Source organism: Loxodonta africana, chromosome X (genome assembly GCF_030014295.1).
Source record: "Loxodonta africana isolate mLoxAfr1 chromosome X, mLoxAfr1.hap2, whole genome shotgun sequence".
Classification (NCBI taxonomy): domain Eukaryota; kingdom Metazoa; phylum Chordata; class Mammalia; order Proboscidea; family Elephantidae; genus Loxodonta; species Loxodonta africana.
Window position 1 is genome coordinate 147,198,533 of NC_087369.1, and position 26,740 is coordinate 147,225,272.

Genomic DNA, 26,740 nt, shown 5'->3' on the forward strand with positions numbered 1-26,740 from the left:
CTAGTTACATATTTAAAAGTCTTTATCTCTAGAGATTTTCATGAAGAGAATGACATTATAGTTTCTTTTTGACGGGCAAATAACAAATATTAACAAATGTGAGAGAGGTGTGAATATGGGACTATTGAGACTATTTCTTTGAAACACCTGATGACCAAACTATTATAAGAAGGCTAGATTTAGCTAGAGGGTTGTCAGTTTGTGTGACCTCTGATTTATTTCATTCACCTAGTTTTAGGAAGGGGTCGGGCCATTAGAGGTCCCCATGAGGCCCATTTGTGCCTTGTGCTTCTCTGAGAGGGTGACCGATCAAATGACATGCATTTAAGGACAACTTACTAGGTAGTGGGTAAGAAACAAAGAGATTCAACATATAGTTTCTGCCATCTAGGAGCTGACAATCTGATTTGGGAAGACAAGACGTATGGGTGGGAAATTAACAATATAAAGTAGAATATAATTGCAAAGATAACGTATGATTACTCCACAAACTTCTGTTGAGTCATATTGGGTCACACACCACATTGAAAAATCTATGTGTTACTGGAAGTTTCCCTAATGATGTCATTTTTGAGAAACTCAGGTCAACATAAATGAATACATTTTAGAATGGGTTTTCCCTGCTTATAGTTAAACTAGACATATCCAGTTCTGCTATGGTAAATGGGTGAGAAATGAATAACAATGCCATTAATTCTATTTGATAATTCAAGAATTAAATTAACATTTACCTCAAATATTACTTAGAGTACACAAGGTTTATAAATTCAGCACAATAAAGATGTTCTAGAATAGGTAATCGCTAACAATTTGTTTATTCTTCTGCAATAAGCATTTATAATTGTCTAGATGAATGCACACTGAGAGGCAGTGTAGTGTGGTGGTGAAGGGAGTATTGAACTGAGTTAAAAAATTTTGTTTCCATTTGCTTCTGCCCCTAATTAGTTCTATGATTCTGCTGCTTAAAATGCTGCTATATTTTAATATTGATCTAGTATTCTAAAGGCATAACAAAATGGATAAAATTATCATTATTCTAAGCCTAATAAAAATATTGAGATTTGAAAGCCACTTAAATGGGAAAAATGATAAATGCAAAATAACACTGATAAATGGCCTAGAGCAAAATGTCTAAAATAATATTCAGTTACCAGGAATGTTTTCCACAATGGGTAATATGGCAATTAAGGCAGTTCTTCCCCAGTTGTATTTTGAGTGCCTTCTCACCCGAGAGACGCATCTTCCCTCACTATAACAGACAATAAAACCAAAAACAAACCCGTTGCCATCGAGTCAATCCAACTTATAGTAACCCTATTCGAAAGAGTAGAACTGCCCCATAGAGCTTCCAAGGAGCGCCTGGTGGGTTCAAACTGCCGACATTTGATTAGTAGCCTTAGCTTTTAACCACTATGCCACCAGGGTTTCCATAACAGGCAATATTCTGCTGCTATTCATAAGGTTTTCACTGGTAAATTTTTTCAGAAGTAGACTGCCATGTCCTTCTTCCTATTCTTAGTCTGGAAGCTCCCCTGAAACCTGTCCACATTGGGTGACCCTGCTGAAATAGGTGGTCCTATTTAAAATACCGGTGGCATAGCTTCCAGTATCACAGCAACACGTAAGCCACGACAGTATGACAAACTGACAGACAAGATGTTTACCTATGTTTTATTGACTATGCAAAGGCATTTGACTGTGTGGCTCATAACGAATTAAGGATAACATTGTGAAGGATGAGAATTTCAGGACACTTAATTGTGCTCATGAGGAATCTGTACATACACAAAGAGGCAGTCCTTCAAATAGAACAAGGGGACAGCGTGTGGTTTAAAGTCAGGAAAGGTATTTGTCAAGGTTGTATCCTTTCACCATACTTATTCAATCTGTATGCTGAGCAAATAATCCAAGAAGCTGGACTATATGAAGAACGGGGCATGAGGATTGGAGGAAGACTCATAACAACCTGCATTATGCAGATGATACAATCTTGCTTGCTGCAAGTGAAGAGGACTTGAAGCACTTACTGATGAAGATCAAAGACCACAGCCTTCAGTATGGATTGCACCTCAACATAAAGAAAACAAAAACCCTCACAACTGGCCCAGTAAGCAACATCATGATAAATGGGGAAAAGACTGAAGTTGTCAAGGATTTCATTTTACTTGGATCCACAATCAATGCACGTGGAAGCAGCAGACAAGAAATCAAAGTATGTACTATAACACAGTAAGGGTGGGTCCTGCCAGTGTGACCCCTCAAGTCAATTGAGAGACACCAGGCCTTTGAGAAAGAGAAAGTAGGCTTTATTGCAAGTCAGTCAAGCAAGGCGCTCAGAGACTAAGTCTCAAATCAAGCTCTCTGAAGTTGGGGATTCTAGGGTAGTTACAAGGTTTGGGATAGGGAAGTTACGCATAATTCATGAAGTTTCTGAGAATAGGCGGGCAATTCCAGGAACTGATTAACATGTGTGGAGGTGCAGTGGGGGGTGCAATATGGTGGTTAGGGGGTGTGTTTTTGGGGGGGGTATGATGTACAAAGTTCATCTAAGCACAGCTTTTCAGCTTATCAGACATGTCTGAATGGAAGGGGGCAGTGAAGTGGCCTTGAGTGGAGGAGCAGTAAGTGGCCTTGAGCTCCTACACGGGATGCCTTATCAGGAACTCACAGGCCTGGGGTGGATAGAAGTAGGAGGAACAGTTTAACCCTGTCGGTTAAATCCAGGAGGGGGAACAGATTAACCTCGTCGGTTACAGTTTTTCTTTGGGCAAATTTCCTGCAAAAGACCTCTTTAAAGTGTTAAAAAGCAAAGATGTCACTTTGAGGAATAAGGTGTGCTTGACTCAAACTAATGGAAACCCTGGTGGCATAGTGGTTAAGTGCTACAGCTTCTAACCTAAAGGTCGGCAGTTCGAATCCAACAGGCGCTCCGTGGAGGCTCTATGGGGCAGTTCTACTCTGTCCTATAGGGTCACTATGAGTCAGAATTGACTCAACAGCAAAGGGTTTGGTTTTTTTTGGCGGGGGGGGACCCAAACCATGATATTTTTAATCTCCTCATATGCGTGCAAAAGCTGGACAATGAATAAGGAAGACAGAGGAAGAATTGATGCCTTTGAGTTAGTGTTGGTGAAGAATATTGAATATACCATGGACTACCAGAAGAACAAACAAATCTGCCCTGGAAGAAGTACAGCCAGAGTGCTCCTTGGAAGCGAGACTTCATCTCACATTCTTTGGACATGTTATCAGGAGGTACCAGTCCTTGGAGAACGACATCATGCTTGGTAAGGTAGAGGGTCAGTGAAAAAGAGGAAGATTCTTGTTATGGATTGAATTGTGTTCCCCCCCAATGTGTGTTAACTTGGCTAGGCCATGATAGTGTTGTGTGATTGTCCACCATTTTGTCATCTGATGTGATTTTCCTATGTGTTCTAAATCCTAACTCTGTGAGGTTAATGAGGTGAGACTAGTGGCAGTTATGCTAATGAGGCAGGACTCAATCTACAAGATTAGGATGTGTTTTACCTCAATCTATTTTGAGATATAAAAGAGAGAAGCAAGCAGACAGGGGGACCTCATACCACCAAGAAAGCAGTGCCGGGAGCAGAGGGCATCCTTTGGATCTGAGGTTCCTGCACTGAGATGCTCCCAGACCAAGGGAAGACTGATGACAAGGACCTTCCTGCAGAGCTGACAGAGAGAGAAAGCCTTCCTCTGGAGCTGGCACCCTGAATTTGGACTTCCAGCCTCCTAGGCTGTGAGAAAATAAATTTCTCTTTTCTTAAAGCCATCCACTTGTGGTATTTTTGTTATAGCAGCACTAGACAACCCTCAATGAGATGGATTGACACAGTGGCCGCAACAATGGGCTCAAACATAGTAATGATTATGAGGATGTCACAAGACCAGACAGTGTTTCATTCTGTTATACATAGGGCCACTATGAGTTGGAACCAACTCGATGACACCTGACAACAACAACAACATGAGAGTAGGGACCTTGATTTTAGTCATTATCGTTTTCTTTGTGCCTTATAGTCAGATCCTAGCACATAACATAGACACTTACTAAATATTTGTTGAATTCATGAATGTCCTAAAGACATCAACTTAGCATGCTGCTGTGGCCAGAAGGTCAAGAAAATAATGAGCAACATCACACAAATATTAAACATAAAAAAGTATAAGATTCTTCAGTGCATACAAAACTATGGACTTATCTCCGTAGCTGGAAGATGTGTTTTAACTAGTCAAGTTCTAAACCTGGGTAACAATCAAGATGATTGAGGAGCATGATCTGTCAGAGAAGACTATAAAGAGTTGTCTTCTTTAATCTGACAAGACTTTGAAGGGACAGAATAAGGTGAATTTACAGTTGCTCATCAAATCTCCATATTTAATAACTAAACTTCCCTGGGTTGCACAGTTAAGCCCTCTACTACTAGCCAGAAGTTGTCCGGTCAAACCCACCCAGAGATGCCTTGGAAGACAGACCTGGTAATCTGCTTTTGAATGGTCACAGCCGTGAAAACCCTATGGAGAAGTTCTACTCTGTACACATGGGGTCACCATGAGTCAGAATCAACTCGACGACAACTAACAAGAACAACTAACCTAAAAGTTTTGAGATTCATTCATTCAATAGACACGCATTATGTAACAGGCACCGTGCTAGCTGCTGCTGATACTCTTCAGATAGAATAGTTCATAGACTAGTGGGAAAAAGCCTAATGTGGGGATGCTAGGAAATGCTTCCTGGAGAAAGTGACACCTAAAATGAATATTAAAAGATGAGTAGAAGTCACCCAGGTTAAGAGTGTTTGGAAAGTTATCGTGGGCAGAGAGGGCAGCAGAAACAAAATCAAATACGTGAAAAGCAAGATGGCTTTTTTTTTTTTCAAAAAACGCTACTAATTGTAACTTCAACGATTTTAAGGGTTTCTACACAATGAGAAATGTTACAAAATACATCCATGTATATTATTTTCTCCATGAAATTATAATGATTATTTTTGATCAGATTAGGTCAAGTAGATGAACTGTGACTGCATGAATAATGACACGCAGTTGTCACCTAGGGTGAACATATCTTGGCGTGGATACCCTATTCTAGGCTATGTTCCCCAGGTTTGTAGGTCAGATGTTCAATTTGTTCAGGTACGCAAATGTTATCAATTTCTCAGAGACTAGTTTATACTAACTTAATTCAAAAGATACCAGTGTATAAAATCTGAGTTTTGGTTTATTTGTTTACAATGGTAAGCATCAATGTCAAGCAGACTGCAACACTTAGATCAATGGTCAGGGAGTTCTCTCTATACTTTTAAGTTACATTGGAAGTCAAATTATTGTCAGGAAACTATAGGCAATCATGTAATGAGAACTGGAATTCGTTGGATGATTTTAATGGATTTTTGTCATGGAACTCTTGTGGCCTGAGAACTCTGTCTCCACTACTGGGATAGATCTGGTTAAGGGACAGGAATGTCCCCATACATTGGTTGAAGCATTCTGTACATTGGACAGGTTTTTATTGCCAGTTTCAATTTCTGCTCTCTGATTCTTGCTTTCCTATTTTTCAAAATTGATCACTCCTCTTCAGTAGTCTCCTTTTATAGACACGTTTAAGCTACCTAATAAGTTATAGGCAAATTTTGTACTTCCTACTTTTGGGTTGAAAGATATATATATATATATTAGTATGATTTTGGCACATGTATTATCACGCCTATTATGTGTTGATTTTACTAGCTTGGGTCTTATTTGTTATTGTTACTTGCTATCGAGTTGATTAGGATTCATAGCAACCCGATGTGTGCAGAGAACTGCGCCATAGGATTTTCAAGGCTGCAACCTTTTGGAAACAGATTGCCAGGCCTATCTTCTGAGGAGCCTCTGGGTGAGTTTGAACTGCCAACCTAGTCAAGTGCTTAACTGTGCCACAGGGACTCCTTGGGTCTTAGAGTTCTGGGAAAATATGTAATTGGAAGCAGTTCAGTCTAATGGTTAGCAGCACGGGTTTTGTACTCAGATCAAACAAGGTATTAATTTTGACTCCTCCACACATTAGCTGTGGTTCCTTGTAAACGTTATTTAGCTTCTTTAATTTTGAATTTACTTATTTCAAAAATGGAGGTAATACTGTTACTTAATTCACATGATTATCGTGATGGCTACATAAGATAATGCACACAAAGAGTGCACAAAGTCTAGCAAATAAGCACTAAAAAAGTTAGCCTTTACTTACTACCATATAAAAATTCCAGAAATTTTTATTAGCACCAATATTATTGCTCATAATATGAATATGCAAAATACTTCCTACTGATAAGATTATCAGCAAACAACTTAGTTTCTGTTTAAACGGAATTACTTGTACCTTCAACTCTGGTGGTGTAGTGGTTAAGAGCTAAGGCTACTAACCAGAAGGTCAGCAGTTTGGATCCACCAGGCGCTCCTTAGAAACCCTATAGGGCAGTTCTACTCTGCCCTTTAGGGCTGCTGTTTGTTGGAATCAACTCAAAGGCAACGGGGTTTTTTTTTTCCACTTAATATGCAACAATGATTAAAGCCAGGTCGTAAATTAGTGCTGGTAATATTGATAACCGCTCCTTTTGCACCTGGGTGCTTTTTTATATAGCTAGCAAAACAGTGCGGCAACTTACTTTTATTCAACACATGGCAAGTTGAACTGGTCCAAGTAGGAAAATGTCTTTGTTTGCAGGAAAATCTGTTATATATCTGGTTGTGTGTGTGATATCTAAATAAAGACAGGCAGTCCCCAGATTACGAATAAGTTCCGTTCCTAAATCTGTCTTTAAGTCTAATTTGTATGTAAATTGGAAGAGTTACGTGTGGTTCATATCTAATGTAAGTTAGTCAAATGTTTGTCTTAGTATATAAACAGCAAAAAAACATTAAAGAATCACTTCCAGATACACTAAAACATCTTTAACATAATAATACAGTAATAATAATAATAATGTTTTGATATGCATTGCAAAATAGCACTCATTTGTTATTACGAACCATTGTATGTACCTGGAATTTTTAATATGATAGGCTTCACAGTGGTTGGTTCATAACTATGGGTTGTAAGTAAGTCAGATGTTCATAGCCCAGGGACTGCCTGTACACTGAATTTGGCTTTTTAATATTCCAGGCAATACCGTAATTTTCCATTGTATTTTTATTTCTTTAATTACTATCCTAAGGAGTTATGATTATTATTACAGTTAAAAATAATTTACCCTCATAACTATATCCTCTCAAAATGTGTTTTCATTTTTCTGTATATTTCAAAGTGTGGACTAATTACACCCCCAACAACTCTCTCTTTCCTACGTTTCATATACAGAACATGTTTTGTTTTTGATTAGAGGCAGATGATGCCTTCAGCACCCAGAAGGCAACATAGATCCTGGAAATACCACAAATGCCAGTACACACATGGTGCCTCCTTGGTGGTATCAGATGTGTAGCTCTAGCAAAGAGCATCCATGGAAATAGCTGAAATGTAGAAGGCAGGTAGGTGGGGGACCAGATGTCAGCTTCTAAAAACATAATGGAATGAAAGTACAAGAGACAGTTGTATGAATTGAGCAATATAATTTAACTTGATAAGGCAGAACAGGGTGACCTGGTACAAATCTTAGCCACACAGTCAAGTGATAAATAACAGCGAAACGTCTCACTGTCCTCATCTAAGTCCTATTCAATTCTTCAAATCCCAGATAAAAGCCACACCTTCCCCATTAAGCCTTCTCTTATAGTAATAATGGTGATGATGAGGAGAATGATAATTACCACCAGGTACTTTACACATGAAGCCCCTGTGTGGCACAAATGGCTAAGCACTCTACTACAAGCTGAAAGATTGGTCGCTCGAACCCACCCAGAGCCGCCTTAGAAAACAGGCTTGACAATCTGCTTCCAAAAGATCACAGTCTATTCCCAAGAAAGGTGATCCAACCGAATGTGGAAATTTATAGAACAATATCATTAATATCACACGCAAGCAAAATTTTGCTGAAGATCATTCAAAAACGGCTGCAACAGTATATCGACAGGGAACTGCCAGAAATTCAGGTCGGCTTCAGAAGAGGACGTGGAACCAGGGATATCATTGCTGACGTCACATGGATCCTGGCTGAAAGCAGAGAATGCCAGAATGTTTACCTGTGTTTTATTGACTATGCAAAGGCATTCGACTGTGTGGATCATAACAAACTATGGATAACACTGTGAAGAATGGGAATTCCAGAACACTTAATTGTGCTCATGAGGAACCTATACATAGATCAAGAGGCAGTTGTTTGGACAGAACAAGGGATACTGATTGGTTTTAAGTCAGGAAAGGTGTGCGTCAGGGTTGTATTCTTTCACCATACCTATTTAATCTGTATGCTGAACAAATAATACAAGAAGCTGGACTATATGAAGGAAATCGGGGCATCAGGATTGGAGGAAGACTCATTGACAACCTGGGTTATGCAGATGACACAACCTTGCTTGCTGAAAGTGAAGAGGACTTGAAGCACTTACTAATGAAGATCAAAGACCACAGCCTTCAGTATGGATTACACCTCAACATAAAGAAACAAAAATCCTCACAACTGGACCAATGAGCAACATCGTGATAAACGGAGAAAAGATTGAAGTTGTCAAGGATTTCATTTTACTTGGATCCACAAGCAACAGCCATGGAAGAGCAGTCAAGGAATCAAACAACGCATTGCATTGGGCAAATCTGTTGCAAAGGACTTCTTCAAAGTGTTGAAGAGCAAAGATGCCACCCTGAAGACTAAGGTGCGCCTGACCCAAGCAATGGTATTTTCAATCAATCATGTGCATGTGAAAGCTGGACAATGAATAAGGAAGACTGAAGAAGAGCTGACGCCTTTGAATTGTGGTGTTGGTGAAGAATATTGAATATACAATGGACTGCCAAAAGAAAGAACAAATCTGTCTTGGAAGAAGTGCAGCCAGAATGCTCCTTAGAGGCAAGGATAGGGAGACTGCATCTTACATACTTTGGACATGTTGTCAGGAGGGATCAGTCCCTGAGAAGGACATCATGCTTGGCAGAGTACAGGTCAGCGGAAAAAGAACACCCTCAATGAGGTGGATTAACACAGTGGCTGCAACAATGAGCTGAAGCATAACAACAATTTTAAGGATGGCGCAGAACTAGAGAGTGTTTCCTTCTGTTATGCATACAACAACAACAACAATGGAAGATCCAGGTGAAGATTTCTAGTAGGTTGTTTGTTCAGATGAGTCTGATGTTTTGGGGAGTGTGCAGGACTGAATATAAAGCTTTGAGAGTCTTCAGCAATAAGATGGTAGGTGAAAGCAAGAGACTACATGGCATCACAGTGAGAGAGTGTCTGAAATGAGGAGGAGTGCCTGGCAAAAAATAAAGAGTCTGAGGACAAAACTCAGGTAGAGAAGAATGAGTGGAAGCATAAAAACAAGGATGAGTGGAAGCATAGCAGGCAGCAAAAGTAAGCTAAGAAGGAGCAGCCTTCAATCAATAGTTTGGTGTCACTGAAGAAAAGGGAGTATAAAATTTCAAAAAGAGCCAAAGTCTACAGAAAGTTCAAGGTAGAAGAATCTTGGATTTTTAGTGTGGGGGGGAGTCCTTATCACAATATTTTCAGTAAAGTTTTACAGGTGGAAATTAAGGTGCAGGAAATGTAGACAAAAACATTACAGAACATGGAAGAAACTTGTACATGCTTGAGGATAGTACGGCAGCTGAGAGGTATTGGAAATGGAGCTGAGCAAAGAGTAACCCCCTTCTGCACTCCATATTGGAAAACCCCTCCTCATGGCTTATGGTGCCCTCCAAAATCTCCCAGAAACATCAGAGACCCAATATCTTCACTCTGATTCACTTCTCCCATACATGTTCACACACATTGTCTCACCATGCCTCAGAGTACTCTGGTCCACGATGCTGAGTTTTGAAATGTCCTTCCCTCCTTTTCACTGCATCAAGCCACTCATCTTCTTTGTGGCCTCCAGTCCTTGACAGCTCCCTATCTTCCCAGAAAATCTTCTTGGTCTGGCTTCCCTTTCCTCTTTATCCATTCAGATATTGGAGTGGTGCCCTTCCTAGTGCCCCTGGCCAGCCTTGCCCCATGGTTTGGGCTTTGTAATTCCCCACAGCTGCCTGACTCTAACTTCACTCTAACTGAGCCTGGTTCCCACCTCTACCCCAGCATGCAGGCTTGTCATCTCCCCTACAGCAGCAGGGCAGGCCCAGCCTCCTCTCTCAAGTTCTCACTCTGCCCTGCCCTTCCTCTCCTCAGTTTTGGTAGGTCCCCTTCTTGCACTGTATTCACTTTCCTGAACTGGGAGCCCTGCAACCCCAGTCTCCTCTACTTCACTTTCCCACCTCAGAAGTTCTCTGACCTCAACTGATCCACTCTCTCTTTCAGTGTGTGTGCAACTGAAGGTCTAATCCCACCCCCCTGGTGCATGAATGAATGGCCTCCTTTAGTGTTTGCAAGGGACCTTCCCCACCCCTCACCCCGACTCCCCCACCGCCTCACCCTGACCGCTCCACTCTCCCACCTCCCCAATCCTCCGCCCGCACCCCCACTCACCGCAGTTCCCAGGACAGCCGTCCTCCATGCAGGGAGTGCCTTGCCAGGGGAAGCCGGTCCCAGGAAGAGCTGAGCTCAGGTACCCAGCCTGCCGGACATGATGGGAGCACTGGACTGATGGAGGTCAGTCCCAGGCAGAGCTGAGTGCGGTCTCTCAGCCTTTTGTCATACAAAAGGCACTTGGCCAAGGGAGGTGGGTCCAAGGCAGAGCTGAGTGCAGTCGTTCAGCCAGTTGTCATACAGGAGGCACTCGGGCGAGGGAGGTGGGTCCGAGGCAGAGCTGAGTGCAGTCACTCAGCCTCTCCTCATACAGGAGGCACTCTGCTGGCCGAGGGAGGTGGGTCTGCAGCCACCCAGCCAACTCGCCCTGTAGAGGGGCACTCTACCGAGGGAGGTTGGTCCCAGGAAGAACTGAAACAACCACCCAGCCTGCCGCTATGAACCGCACACTGTACTGATAGAGGTCCATACCAGGCAGAGCTGAGCACAGCCACCTATCAGCCTGCGAGGAGGGGGCGCTCTGCCAAGGGAGGTCGTTCCAGGCAGAGCTGAGCTCAGCAAGCCCGCCTTACAGGGGGCGCTTTGCAGAGGAAAGTCGGTCCCAGCAGGCACTGCGGTGTAACTCAGAGCTCGTCGCTGTGACGTGACACGCCATCGCCCTGGAGGGGTTGGCGTGGCGAGGGAGTCGGCTTCAGTCTTTGTGAGGCGAATCAAGTGGTGAGGCAGGAAGGAGCCTGAGGAGGAGGCCAGAACTGGGCAAGAACTGACCTAGGACTGAGCGAAGAGCTGAGGGGCTGACTGGTTGGCGGCCATCGCCTATAACAGCAACCGCAGCGGAGTCCTGTGAGGCGGGTCGCCTGACTAGGCCGCAGTAGCCATGGCGGTAGCCTTCGGGGACCACGAAAGTGGGTTCCGCCACAACGAGGTGATCAGGTTCATCAACAATGAGATCCTCAGTAACGGCGGTGGCCCAGACTTTTACCTGGCCTTCCGCTCGCGGCCCTGGAACGAGGTGGAGGACCGGCTCCAGGCCGTCCTGTCAGACCCTCAGGTGCCCGGCCACATCAAGAGGGCTTGCACCTGGAGCGCGCTGGCTCTGAGTGTGCGTGTGGCCGCGAGGCAGCGGGAGCAGCAGATGCGCCGACTTCGGAGGCTGCAGGATCAGCTGCAGGAGCGCGAGGGGGCCTCCTGGGCCCTGGCTTCGGAGCTGCAGCGGCTGCGTGAGGCGCGCGAGGAGGCTGACTCGCAGCTGCGTTTCACACAGGCGGCCCTGCAACAGGCCCTGAGCGAACGCGACGTGCTGCGCGGGAGGCTGTTCCAGGTGGAGAGATCGGTCCAGATCAACCCGCTACCCCAGGAGGTCGCGTCTGGGAATCAAGCTGGGCAGAATGGGGCCGCAGCGTGGCCCCTGAATGCGGAGGATCAGGGCACAATGGTGGGCACAGGGGCACAAAGCATGCCGTGTTCACAGGCACCAATGACAGCCCCTGCATCTCTGATTTATGTGCCAGGCCCACCGAGTCCCTGGGGCCAGGCCACACAACCCCATCTGCCAATGCCAGTGCCACACCCATTCCCATTCCACGCTCCATTCCCAATGGGATTCCCGTACTCGGCACCTGTACCACCAGCAGTAGCCATGGAAGCAGCTGCAGCAGCCCCACCTCAGATGCCTCCTGGAGGGATACACCCAGCTGGTATGTGGGCTCCAGTGGGGTCGCAGGAGACGGCCCCGCTGTGGGACCAGAGGAGCTATGGCCAGGAGCAACATTCTGGGAACCCCCAGGGGACATTTTCCCTGGGGGACAGCGAGGAAGAAGGTCCAGTGACGGCCCAGGTAATGGCCCCACTGGGAGACAGCAAGAGCCCCAGCCTGGAAGATGGTCCAGAGAAGCCTCAGGGGACAGCCCCCCTGGGGGATAGCAAGAGCTACAGCCAGGATGAAGGTCCAGTGAAGCCCGAAGGGAAGGCCCCCCTGGGAGACAGCAAGAGCCCCAGCCTGGAAGATGATCCAGAGAAGCCTCAGGGGACAGCCCCCCTGGGGGATAGCAAGAGCTACAGCCAGGATGAAGGTCCAGTGAAGCCCGAAGGGAAGGCCCCCCTGGGAGACAGCAAGAGCCCCAGCCTGGAAGATGATCCAGAGAAGCCTCAGGGGACAGCCCCCCTGGAGGATAGCAAGAGCTACAACCAGGATGAAGGTCCAGTGAAGCCCGAAGGGAAGGCCCCCCTGGGAGACAGCCCGACCCGCAGACAGGAAGATGGTCCAGAGAAGCCTCAGGAGACAGCCCCCCTGGAAGATAGCAAGAGCCTCATGCAGGAAGAAGGTCCAGAGAAGCCTCAGGAGATGACACCCCCGGGGGACAGCAAGAGCCCCAACCAGGTGAAAGGTCCGGAGAAGCCTCAGGGGATGGCCACCCTGGGAGACAGCAAGAGCCACAGCCAGGAAGATGGTTCAGAGAAGCCTCAGGGGACAGCCTCCCTAGGGGACAGCAAGAGCTACAGCCAAGAGGAAGGTCCAGAGAAGCCTCAGAAGATGACACTCCTGGAGGACAGCAAAAGCCACAGCCAGGAAGAAGGTCTAGAGAAGCCTCAGGGTATGGACCCCCTGGGGGACAGCAAGAGCCACAGCCAGGAGGAAGGTCCAGAGAAGCCTCAGGGTATGGACCCCCTGGGGGACAGCAGGAGCCACAGCCAGAAGGATGGTTCGGAGAAGCCTCTGGGGATGGACTCTCTGGGGGACAGCATGGGCCTCCACCTGGTGGAAGGTACAGAGAAGCCTCAGGGTATGGACCCCCTGGGGGACAACAAGAGCTATGGTGTGAAAGAAGGCCCAAAGAAACAGCAGCCTCAGGGGCAAAAGACCAAGCAACGAAAAGGAAAAAAAGCCTTGGAATCGCAGCACGAGGAGAAGCCTGGCCCCAGAGGTAGTCCAGCGAATTGGGATTGTCCGTGGTGTAGAGCAATGAATTTTTCATGGCGCACAGCCTGCTATAAATGCAAGAGAGTCTATGTGCCAGGTGAGAGTGGAGGCCTTGACCCAGGACAAGCTCCTCACTGATTTCAGAAAGGTAAGTATGAATGGAAACACGCTCCAAAGAGAAATCAATTTCCTGAGGCTCCTTTCTGATTAAAAAAAAAAAAAATTACTTAACAGAAAATTTGATAACCAAAATTGTCATGTAGAAAATTAAGTAAGATAATCCATTATCCTGTTACCCAAATTAGCCACTTTTTATCATTTTGGGCACCAGAAACCCAGTGCCGTCGAGTCGATTCCAACTCATAGCGACCCTACAGGACAGAGTAGAACTGCCCCATAGAGTTTCCAAGGAGCGCCTGGAGGATTAGAACTGCCGACCATTTGGTTAGCAGGTGTAGCACTTAACCACTATGCCACCAGGGTTTCCAAATTTTGGGCACATACACACACAAATGCAAACATTTTTATATTCTTATTTTATTCACTTATTTTAACAAAGAATGAGTATCACACTTATTGTTTAAATAGGAGAATTCTCTTAATTGTATTTAAGTTTTCAGGTGGTGGATTCTGAATGACTGATAACAATTGTTTGTCACCCTGGAGAAGCTGAAGTCATGAAGCCTTTTTTTTTTTTTCTTTTTTAATTCCTTTTTGTTTTCTTCTTAACCTCATTTTTCTGAAAATGCCATGTTTTTGACCAGAAACACCCATGTATTTTTAGAGTTATAATCTATATTGTGTGTTAGGAGCACTGATTTTCCTTGAAAATGCTATTGTTTCTCTGTCAACTACTGCAGTGTTCATGCTTGTTTCTTGTTTTTGTTTTTTTAATTTTATAGGTGAAGTCCTGTTTTTCTGTCTCTGAGCTCCGGGGAACTTAACGGTTGTTGAAGAAGGTACACCTGTCCAATTAGAAGATCTTCCGAGTATAAAGAAAACACCTCAGCCCTGAATGGCCCACAGCTAAGTGAGACCCCAACTGGCTGGAGCCAAGAACAGTGAGAGGAGAGAGAAGATAATGTTTTGGCACACGTTAGGGGGGAAAGGGAGAGCCAGCTGATTTTGTTAGAATTTAATTTCTCAGTTGGGACAAGAGATTAACTTTGAAGAATTGGGGAGTAAAAATTAAATTCTATAGATTGGGTAGTGTTAAATTCTACAGATAACAGCAAATTTGAGGAATTCCTTTTTATTCATTTAACAGTTATTGATTGTGTAGTATTTGTTCGGAGTCCTTGGGTAGCGCAAATGGTTAAGCACTTGACTACTATCTGAAAGGTTAAGCCGCTGGAATCTACCCAGAGGTGCCTTGGAAGTCAGGCCTGATGACTGGCTTCCGAAAGGCCACGGCCTTGAAAACCCTATAGACCAGTTCTATTCTGCACACATAGGGTCGCCACGAGTCGGAATAATTAACTTGATGGCAACTAACAACAACACTATTTGTTAAGAGCTATGTTTACACATTACTATCTTGTACACATATTATAACCCTTTTTGGTGAGTTTGGTTAGATGAAAAGTGAGAGCCAAGATTGAGATACAAAATAGAACAGGGGAGACTTCTTTGCCTTGCATGCAGTGTGTTCTTGGGGTAAGCACAACTGAGATAACATCCCCAGATCCATTTTTGCAGTTCTGAGCGCAATATCAAAAAGACTTTTAGGAAAGGACTAGAGTGACTGAGTTCGCATCTCACTGGTCCCAGGTGAGAAGAATGAGCAGCTACAAAGATTGAGAAAGTAGCTTCACAAAAGAGCAGGCAACATTTTTTTTTTGAAACTCTGCTAATTTCCTCCCTTGAGAGGAACAGTTATGTTTCTGGTTACCCGCTGGCCTGGCTGAAAGACCACTGGGTTTTCTTGAAAAAGGACAATGCCTGAGGGAGTGCTGGCTTCCTACTTGCGCCCCCAGCCTTGGGTTGCCTTTATTTCAACCCCCTTTCCTATTAACACTGGATGCCGAACAAAATAGATTCCAAGGACAATGGGGCCACTGTGCTATGGATGTTGTTTCTATTGGGAGGAGTAATTGGAGTGAGAGAACTGGAATGGGGCAAGCCCTGTTGGGAATGCTCCTGAACGCCTTCTCTTCCACTTGGTGCGTTCTTGCAGTCTCTCAGCTACCCTGAGGCAGCGGCTGCAAGGCAAAAAGGGAACCAGGGGGAAGTCCAGGGAGTAGGATGTAAGGTCACCCGCCAGTGTGAACAAAAGGAGGCTTCCAATTTCCCTATGAGATCCCACCCGGCTCACCAAAGTGTTTGTAATAAAGAGTGTGCATTTACCTGCTGTGTCTTCTGTGTTGTGTATATCTCAGGGAAGCTTTTCTCAGAGGTGACAACTTAAATCTGCATCCTTCCTTCATCCTACAGAAGTGGAGGGGCCCTGGGTAGTGCAAATGGTAAAGTGCTGGATTACCAGAAAGTTTAGTGGTTTGAACCCATCTAGAGGTGCCTTAGAAGATAGGCCTGGCAATCTGCTTCTGAAAAGTCACGACTTTGAAAACCCTACAGAGCAGTTCTACTCTGCACGCATAGGGTCACAATGAGTCCTAATCAACTCAACAGGAACTAACAACAACAACAATAACACAGAAGTGAGGAAAGTTCAATCCCATTTACTATTAGGGGTTTCCTTCTCTTATTGAGTGTTACTCAGAAATTGGGGGATGGATTTACATGAGGCCTTCATCGTGATTATCCCTGCTACTCCCACTGTTCAAGTCCACATGGTCCCTTGAATGTGGGCGTCTTTGCCACTCTAGGACCCAGTGCGGGATGGAACTCTGCCAAGGCTGGGAGCTCTGGTGCCTAGGGTTCAGTATCCCCATGTGCACCATGCAGCTATTACCCTCTCTATCTCTGCCCTCTCCCTGGGCTCCTGCCTGTGAGTAAGGGCTACTTAGGTCCCATGAGCAGGAATCTTATTCTTGTCTCTTTGCTCTCTAAGGTATTCCTACTTCCCCTAGCATACTGCATTTTTATGTAAGTAACATGCATTTGCACTTTTTTTTTGCCAAATGAGCTATGCTAATTTCTTACAGCAACATATACGAAATAAGCCTAATGCACTTATGAAAATACCTGGGAGTGGAGGGCATAGTTGGCAAAATCAAAAAACAAAAAAAGTATAACAAACACATTATTTGCATAAAAATACGGTAATTCTGTCAAGTTATTCAATATTATAGAAACTCAAAATGCAGGCTGGCAGCATAAACCTTTATCACACTTATCTCTCTGTGTACAGATATGGAATTAAATACATAAAAAATATAAACAGTAGTTAACTCTGGTGGTAGGATTATGATTAAATCTTTTTTTTTCTTTTTCTATCTTCTAATTTTTCAAAAGTGAAATTAAGCTACATTTATAATCAGAGAGGTACTGAAAACATGGTTTCCCACAAGAATCTGTTTCAGATCTCGTCAGAGAGAAGGGGACAAAGATCTGGATACATTCTTGAAATGGGCATGGTCAGATGAGGCTGCGGAGAATAACAAGCCTGTCATTCCAGCAATCTTTCTTCTCTCAGAGCCTAGATTAACAAACAGTGAGGGCACCGGTTATCTGGGACAGGAGTACTGGAAAAGAAATGGGCTGTCAGGTGGAACAAATGCAAAACTATTTTGGGGAGAAGGGGAACGATACTACTATATGTTGTAGACCTTAATCACCCCATGTACATTTGGAGGGAAACCCTGGTGGCGTAGTGGTTAAGTGCTACACCTGCTAACCGAAAGGTGGGTAGTTCGAATCCAACAGCCACTCCTTGGAAACCCTATGGGGCAGTTCTACTCTGTCCTATAAGGTCGCTATGAGTTGGAATCAACTGGACAGCAACGGGTACATTTGGAGAGATGGGAATATGTAGGTATTTTTTCTGGCTGGGTCTAGATTTAGTTTTGGTGCAATAGAAGAGGAGGAAAAGAAATGGTGGTGGAGGAAGAGGAAAAGGAAACAGACCTGGCAGCAGCTGCTGCTTGTAATAATGGTAGGAGTGAGCCTGATCTTGCTGCTTTTGCAGGCACTGATGAAGGTGGTGGTGAGGAAGAGAGATACAGGTATTTCTTTGAGTAAGGGGGTGCAGGGAAGGTGGGAGGAGGCCTACTAGAGCTTGTGAGGGCTTTATAGCAAGAGAGCCAGAATTCTGTGTGGAGAAAGTGGGTGATGATAGCAATATTCTCTCCCACTCCACTTCCTCATGCATTCCCTCACCTCCTCATACCCACTACTGGCAATGCTTTTGCTTCCTAGGCTCCAGTTGGAGCAGCTAAAAACGTTGATGGGTAGCACCAAGGGCCCAACTTAGTGTGAAGATTTTAAAGATATAGTGTCACCAATCCTCACAATTGTGTGACTTTATTCTCCAGCGTTTAGCCATATTCAGGTAGGAGTAGAGAAGATATATTTTAACAATGATCTAGAATTGGCATTTTTAGGCTTCATGGAAGAAAAGACCTGGTGATCTGCTCCCTTAAAGATGACAGACTAGATAACCCTGTAGGGCAGCTCTATCTCTCCTATAGGGTGGCTAGGAGTCAGAATGGACTGAGGGGCACACAACAACAACAACAGAGTAAAAGGATAGAAGTGCAAAGTCCAGGATAGGGGAGTAGATCAGTGACCTAGGATTGGGGTGTTGAGGCTGAACGGAGTGGAAGTCATTGGAATTAAGCAAGTAAACTTCTGATATAATCGCATGACTTTATAACACTTTTCACATAAACAAATTTACAAAATAGGAAAAAGAAAAAGCATCTTAGAGATTATGACTACATTTGGGGTTTCTTAGAGCTTCATTTATTTTTCTCACTGGAAACAGAAATCACCTGATGTGTTTTTGTTTGTAAAGAGAGAGGAAGGTCCATAGGATTTGACCAGGCTGACCTGGTGATTCGCACAATCATTTGCTTACTTGAACCACATAACCAAAGCCAAAACCAACCCCAGTGCCGTCAAGTCGATTCCGACTCATAGCGACCCTATAGGACAGAGTAGAACTGCCCCATAGAGTTTCCAAGGAGCGCCTGGCGGGTTTGAACTGCCTACCCTTTGGTTAGCAGCCGTAGCACTTAAGAACCACATAAAGGAATGCACAAAGCCACCAGTTGGAATGAAACTTAAAATTTATGGGAAAACAATATAGACCCAGCCAGACTGGGTCTTCTCAGAGGAGGCTCTGTGTTTAGGATTACCATCTAGGAGAAAGTAAAACTCCTAAACATAGTTTTTGTCTACTCAGACATCTGAAGCTAACAATTAAAAATACTATCAAAGCTCTCGGAACTCTTGCCTAGTATAGCGGGTAAACCAAATTTGAAGCCTAGCACTGGCAATTGTTAGTACTGTGATATTAAGCAAGTTGCTTGTTCTTTCTGTGCCTCAGTTTTCTCATCTGTAAAATGGGAATAATAACACCTCCTAAACAGGGGTGTTGTAATGATTAAATGAAGTAATATATTAAAAACACATTGCAAATAGCACTAGTTTCGGTTTATAAAAATAATTTTTATAATTTAGAATTATAAAAATCTAGAATTGGACGTTTCAGCCTCCACAAGAGAAAAGACCTCGAGATCTGCTCCCAGAAGTAACAACGGCGTTAAACCATCAGTCTTTCTGAATACTTACCAAATATGATACATAAATAGGGCAGAGACAATTTTGAACTTTCTTACTAGTGAGAGACATACAAAGCCTCTGCTAATATTCATAATGCTTATATAAAAAAAATAGTGTTCATTTGACTGGTAGGAACACGGTGCTAAAGAAACAAAATCTTGAGTTTTATTCTAGCTAGAACAATTAACTTCACTCATTATCTCCATGATTTAATCGAGTGAATCAGTTACAGATCAATGGATATGTATATATATATATATACACACACACATAAACGCATATATTCAACGACTGATATAAATACCAAAAGCTTTAAAAGAGAAATCAATTTTTCAGCTTTTATAGTAATTTCATCTCTTGGTGCTCTCTCTATTTTACAAGGACAAGAGAGCAACCTTGATTTCTGAAGGAGAGAAAAATGTAACTAACAACGCATTAATTTGACTCCAGCTGCTAAAATTTCAGTTGCATGCACCACAATTTCTTTATAATAACAAATATTGTGGTGTTTTTTTAGCTAGGCCACCATACCTTTTCCTCTGATGGATCATCTTCTTATACTGTAATCATATTTTGAGGATCAATCTGTAGCTAAAAGAAGAGTGATTTGTATTGTCGATGTAATAGAATTACTGTGGGAGTATAGCAAATTACAGCTTTTCATTACAAACGCTATCATAATCGATCATTTTAGCTATTGGTTAGGATAACTTAAACACGATCTGTGATTTCTATAACTTGAAATCAATGGAGTAAATTTATTTTTAATTAACTGGATGCAAAAATAAAACCTAGGGAAAACATGCAAATAAAAACAATAATGTAGTTTTACACACTGCAGCAGTCACCTATTGCTATGTAACAGATGGCCTGAAATCTGGCAGTTTAAAACAATATACGTTTATTATCTCATGGGTTCTGTGGATGAAAAATCCGGGCATGGCTTGACTGGGCCCTCTGCTTCAACGTATCTCAAAGGCTGTCATCAAAATGTCAAGTAGGGTTGGAGGTGCACCCAAAGCCTCCATGGTGCAAGAATCCATTTCCAGGCTCACCTATGTGGTTATTGGCGGGAATGAGAAAAAATAACAACTCTCCAAAGATGTGCATGTCATAGTCCCTGGAAACTGTGAGAATTAAGGCTGCAATTGGAATTACAGTTGCTAATCAAATCAGCTGATCTTAAAATAGGGAATCACCCTGGATTATCTGGGTGGGCCCGATATAACCACAAGTATCCTTGAAAGTGGAAGCAGGAAGCAGAAGAGGAGTTAGTGTCACAGTGATGTGATGTGAGAAAGACTCCACTGGCCATTGCTGGCTTTGACAATAGACATGGGGCGTGAGCCAAGGAATGTGAATAGTGTTCCTTAGAAGCTGGAAAATGCAAGAAAGTGGATTCTCCTCTAGAACCTCCAGAAAGGAACACAACCCTGCTGACACCTTGGTTTTAGCCCAGTGAGCCTCATTTCAACTTCTGATTTCCAGAACTACGAGATAATAAATTTGTATTGTTTTAAGCCCCTAGGTTTGTAATAATTTGTTATAGCAGCAATAGGAAACTAATTGAGCAGGATTTAGTTTCTTGAGGGCTATTGGGTTGATAGCCTCAGTTCCGGTCACCTTCAGTCCCTTGCCATATGGGGCTTGCTTCATCAGAGCAAACACTCAAGAAGTTGCAGAGAGGGGAAGAGAGAGACTGCTGGAAAATTGGAAGTCACAGTCTTTTATAACCTAATCAAAGAAGTGACATCCCATTACTTTTGCTGTATTTTTTTTTTTTTTTGGTTAGAAGCAAGTCACTAGGTCTAGCCCACACTGGAGGAGAAGGAATTGCACAGGGTTGTGAATTCCAGGAGGCAGGGATCATTGCGGACCATGTCAGAAGCTACCTATCACAAGTACTGAGAAAATACTCACAGTATTTCCCCCATCCTCAAAACTGTGAGAACCTCTGGGTAGCTCACTGTTCCTACCTTTCTTTTTTTTTTTTTCTTTCCTATCTGCTGATATTCATTTAAAATGTTTTTAAAATATGTATACATAGGTAATGGATATATAGAAATATGAAGAGTAAATAATATTAAATGTGGTTATCTCTGGTGGACGGATTTCAAGAGATGCTTGTTTTCTTTAAACTTTTTGCTATTCTTTTAAATGTTTACATTATTTATATAATCAAAATTAAAATTAATTTTGCAAAGATATTTGAAAAATGAAAAGGTAAAACTTTCCACATGTATAATATCCCACACTGATTTTGATATGGGCATTGGGTTCTTAACTTACTCTGTTTTGAATACAGAACTGCATGCAGTTCACCAACACCATTTGTTATTGCACAATAAATTGATCACCTCTTACGAGAGAGACACAGACACAGGACTTTGAATGAAATAAACTGATGTCTGAAAAACCACACACAAAAAGTCATTCCATATGTCTAAGACCTTCAGGTATTTTACAGAGTTTGTCATGCCCCCTGATAGCTCCACATTTAAACACGTGGAAAACCTAGTGCCGTCGAGTCGATTCCGACTCATAGCGACCCTATAGGACAGAGTAGACCTGCCCTGTAGAGTTCCCAAGGAGCGCCTGGTGGATTTGAACTGCTGGCCCTTTGTTTAGCAGCCATAGCACTTAACCACTACGCCACCAGGGTTTCTGAAACACATAGAAGCAAGTCTAAACTTCTCCCCCGATTAGTTATGAATAGGGAAATGGGTCATTGGAAACACAGAAAGTGAAGAACATACACTGAGGACCCTCTGGAAGAATGACAGCTTGGCAATGATTCAAATTGGACATCCTTTTGGCACTATAAGAAAAGCAAAGTTGAACATATTGATTTGAATTTCCTCATCATAATAGTGACTAATATGACCAGCTAAAACACTAGCAAAGAATTCTCATATAATCACATTCGATCCCTGGGAAAAATCAGGTGCTTTATATAGCTGCATCAGCTAAGAACATATGAAAAAACCCACAAACATTGTATTTGATTAAAAAGAAAAAACTATTCACTGCATGGCCCTTTATTATATTCCTCACTTTTAAAAGAATGAAATAGCATTCATTACTAGGAGTAACTCACTTTTTCTTCTGCCTGTAGTTTGGTTTTGCATGTTGAATGGTTTATGTTTGATTAAAATAATTAGCATGTGTGTGTGCATATGATTTTAATATGTGTGAAATGGATGAAAGACCTATTTTTCTCTGAATCTTAAGGTCCCAGTGTCTCCTGGCCAGAGAAAAGGTGACCAAATAAACAGATGACTTTATCTGCTGTGGCATTTTACAAATGCACGTAACAGTTATTTTCTCTTGATTACTGTTGTTTGCACTTGTGATACCATGTGAGCTATTATAAGGTCAAAATAAAATTAATCCTACTCACTAATAATGATGGTGAGAGAGTGACTGAATCGATATTTGAAAATATGATTATTTTCTACATCATGAGAAACACCATATGATCTTGTAGGACTGTCTTTTTTTTTAACCCTTAAAAAATAAAGGCAAACATACATAAGATTACCTAGATACGGGCGATATATTGGAGTATTCATGTTTATTCATTGTTACCATTTCCTTTTATCTTTTGATATTGATAGCTGTGGCTTTAAATTACACTATATACATGTCTCCTGGAAATCATCCACTTATGTATAAATATGAATACACATGGACATAAGATTTATATTCTGGTCACCTAATATTTTAAGTATCTATGTTTCATGATGGCTGGATGCTATGCTATGCTGTTGTATACCAAACTATGCTGTGATATATGATATATTAAGGAATCCATTGCTGCCCAGTCATTTTTCCAAAAGTAGTGATAAACATGGTTAAGAATGTAACAGTGATTAATATCATTAATGACCTGATTAGTGGAACCAGTCATTTTATTTGTTTTCTTTTTTTAAATTATTCTCTTTGTTTTGACAAGTTGCCTACCAAAACAGAAAACTGACAAGGAAGAGCCCCTTTGGAGGAATTTGTAAACAAATGATAAAAATTCAGCAAGGCTATGGTAATCTAATTTTTTTGTGATTTAAATATTGTTTTTGTTGTTTTAATGATTGAATCATCTAAAGACTATTATTGGAAATGGTCCTAGGGGTAATTTTCTTAACAACCACAACAACAAAAAAATTCTGACAAAATGGACAGTGTTCGAATTGTTTGGACTGTTTGCCAACTACCAAACGAATAGAACATCTGGATGTCTGCAGCCAACTCAACTGTGCTCCCAGCAAGTCAGTCTGCAGTTGGGGATTCAGGTTCTATTTATCTAACACCAGAAAAAAGAAAAAAAAAAAAAACAATAACAACAGCTAAACCTTTAGTTTTTTTTTAATGTATAAGAATATTTGAAAATATTCATTCATTAGAGAGATATGATATTAGTTCATCATGCAGTTTATTATGTTTATTCCTTTAAACTATACATCCTTAGTTTCAAGAGTCTAAGTGTTGTCTGATGTCAAAGTAGTGTCAGCTAATATGTATTACGTAAAATGTTTAACGTAAGAATTTGTAATCCTGTTGATATGTGGTGCAGTGGTTAAGAGCTTGGCCGCTAATCAAAAGGTGGGCAGTTTGAATCCATCAGCTACTCCTTGGAAACCCTATGGGGCAGTTTTACTCTGTCCTGCAGGGATGCTGTGAGTCAGAATTGACTCGATGGCAACGGGTTTTATCCTTTATTTGCTTTGGGACAATCCTAAATCCACAAAAGGTCATCAAACTTCAGGGCATCCAAATACTTTAATACTCTTGGTAACACTCCTGCAAAGTGAATGGTTTTCCGGTGAACACTATCTCCCACACCATCCAAGGACTCATAACCTCAAGAGGCAGCAACATTTTTCCTCATACCAAGATGAAACCTACTCATTCTTTATTCATTTTAAATTAAAATATCCAATCTTTTGCTTTTTTTTTTTTCCTTTTTAAATATGTATTGTTGCTAAACCATGTCTTCCCCATGCTATACTTTTTGGATCCAAATCCAGGATGTTAACTTTTCCAAAATCTTTTGGGAATTTATAGAAGTAATTTATTATCCTTCTGGAGGCTTCTCTTTTTCAGATTAAACATTTCTAGTTCCTTTACCCGATCTTCATACACAACAGGCCCAAGTCCTCCCATCCGTCGGACTGCTTTCATATAAATAAAGTCTTAAATTATGGCCCACAGGTGTGGTCTAAGCAAGATTATCAACCCCCTTATTTAAAATACTATGCTTGTATTAATATAACTTAAATTAGAATTCACTTTTTGAGGGCTGACTCATTTTGTATTCATTTAAATTAAAATATCCAAGTCTTTTTCTTGTCTTGTTTTTCCTTTTAAAGATATATTGCTGTTAAATCACGTCTTTCCCATGCTCTACTTGTATAGTTGACTTTTTAAATCCAAATCCAGAATTTTATATTTAATCTCTATTAAAATTTACCTTTCTGCTGCAAAAGACCTCTTTAAAGTGTTAAAAAGCAAAGATGTCACTTTGAGGACTAAGGTGCTCCTGACCCAAGCCATATTTTCATTCACCTCATATGCATGTGAAAGCTGGACAATGAATAAGACTGAAGAAGAATTGATGCATTTGAATTATAGTGTTGGCAAAAAATATTGAATATACCCTGGACTGCCCGAAAAATGAACAAATCTATTTTGGAAGAAGTACAGCTGGAATGCTCCTTAGAAGCAAGGATGTTGAGACTTCATCTTACATACTTTGGGCATGTTATCAGGAGAGACCAGTCCCTGGAGAAGGACATAATGCTTGTTAGAGGGTCAGCGAAAAAGAGGAAGACCCTTAATGAGATGGATTGACACGGTCGTTACAAGATGGACTCAAACAGCAATGATTGTGAGGATGTCCCAGGACCGGGCAGTGTTTTGTTCTGTCATACATAGGGTCTTCATGTGTCGGAACTGATGCGAGAGGGCACCTAACAACAACAACAAAATTTGTCTGATTTTACCTGTCATTTACCAATCTGTGACATCCCATTGAGATCCTGAATATGTCTCAAAACATTTTCTCCTCCATCCAGATTTGTGTCATCTACAAATTTGATAGGTACGCCATTCATAGTTTCAGAGAGAATTTAGTAACAAAAAAAATGAAACAGACCAGAGCCCAGAGAAGAGCATTTTGGTATGTTGTTGGGTATCTTGTTTTACGTCAATGTTATTCTATTAAATCACATCCTTTCTTTTAGTTATTGAACTAGTTACAAATTCCTTTAACTATACTATCATCTGGCCTGCACTGCTTTATCCAGTTAAAATCTAATAAATGTTTGCTGACGTCTAGGGACATTGTTGGAGCCCTGGTGGCATAGCGGTTAAGAGCTCAGCTGCTAACGAAAAGGTTTGAAGTTTGAATCTACCAGACACTCTTGGAAACCCTATGGGACAGTTCTACTCTGTCCTATAGGGTTACTATGAGTAGGAATTGACTCGAAGGCAATGGGTTAGAGACATTATTTTGGGGGGTATCCTTGGTCTACCAATTAGTGACTCTTCCAGAAGAGAAAATTAAAATGGATATATATATGGTAGAGTAGTGGTAAAGAGATCAATTTCTAGCTAAAAGGTCGGCGCTTCAAAACGACCAGCGGCTCCACAAGAGAAAGATGTGGCAGCTTGCTTCTGTAGAGATTTATAGCCTTGGAAACCCAATGGGGTTGCTATGAGTTGAAAACCACTTGATGGCAGTGGGTTTGGTTTGGTTTGGTTTGGTTGGCTGGATATATATATACATAGGCAAAATTTGTTGAGCCAGCATACAAGTTTATCTGCGGCTGGTTGTTTAGGACATGATTCTGAAAGCATCAAGGCGGTGATTCGCCTATTATTATTCTGTTTCATGAAATCAAATCAACCATTATTTATTGCCTGCCTACTCTGTTCAGAGTGCCATCATAGGCATGGGGGGCACTGAGAAGTAAAATATATCGTCCTTTTCATTGAAACACTTACAGTGTAATTTTGTGGTCACAGATTGCCCTACCCCTATGTTGGCTAGTCACCTTACAATTCTACGCCATTGATCACAAGGGGGACTGACTGGGTGAGAAATGATGAATGACAGTGAACTCATTCTGCTTCCCTGATCCACTGATAGTTTGTGACTGTTCTAAGGTAGGACGTATAATGATGGTGGGTCTGCCACGTCATCCTTACTCTTAAGGTAGGGAGACATATACTCAAAGGTAACAGAGATATATTCCCAGTCCAGGCACAATGAGGACTGATCACCTCTGTGTTTTCTAGGGAAACGACTCCTCTATATGACCTAGGATATGATTCTTCTAGAGTAGGCAACTCCAAGTAAGAACATTTATTTGTCTAGTCCCTTTGGGGGAAGGATAGGTGTGGGCAGAATGTTGGGAGCAAGGAAGGAACTGAACATTCATAAAGTGTCTATTATGTATGTATGGAACCCTGGTGGCACAGTGGTTAAGAGCTACAGCTGCTAGCCAAAAGGTTGGCATTT

The 26,740-nt window shown here is 42.2% G+C and overlaps 1 protein-coding gene across 1 annotated transcript; it reads left to right on the forward strand.

Annotated features, from left to right (window-relative positions):
• The first annotated feature begins 11,345 nt into the window (after window positions 1-11,345).
• LOC104846317 (testis-expressed protein 13D) lies at window positions 11,346-13,953 on the forward strand. Its single transcript, XM_010594717.3, has one exon. It carries the CDS (start codon window positions 11,494-11,496, stop codon window positions 13,672-13,674), a length of 2,181 nt encoding a protein of 726 aa, XP_010593019.2. The 5' UTR covers window positions 11,346-11,493; the 3' UTR covers window positions 13,675-13,953.
• The last annotated feature ends 12,787 nt before the right edge of the window (window positions 13,954-26,740 follow it).

Excerpts from the sequence above, each read along its gene's own strand:
- LOC104846317 (XM_010594717.3), top strand. The coding sequence starts at position 11,494 with ATGGCGGTAGCCTTCGGGGACCACGAAAGTGGGTTCCGCCACAACGAG.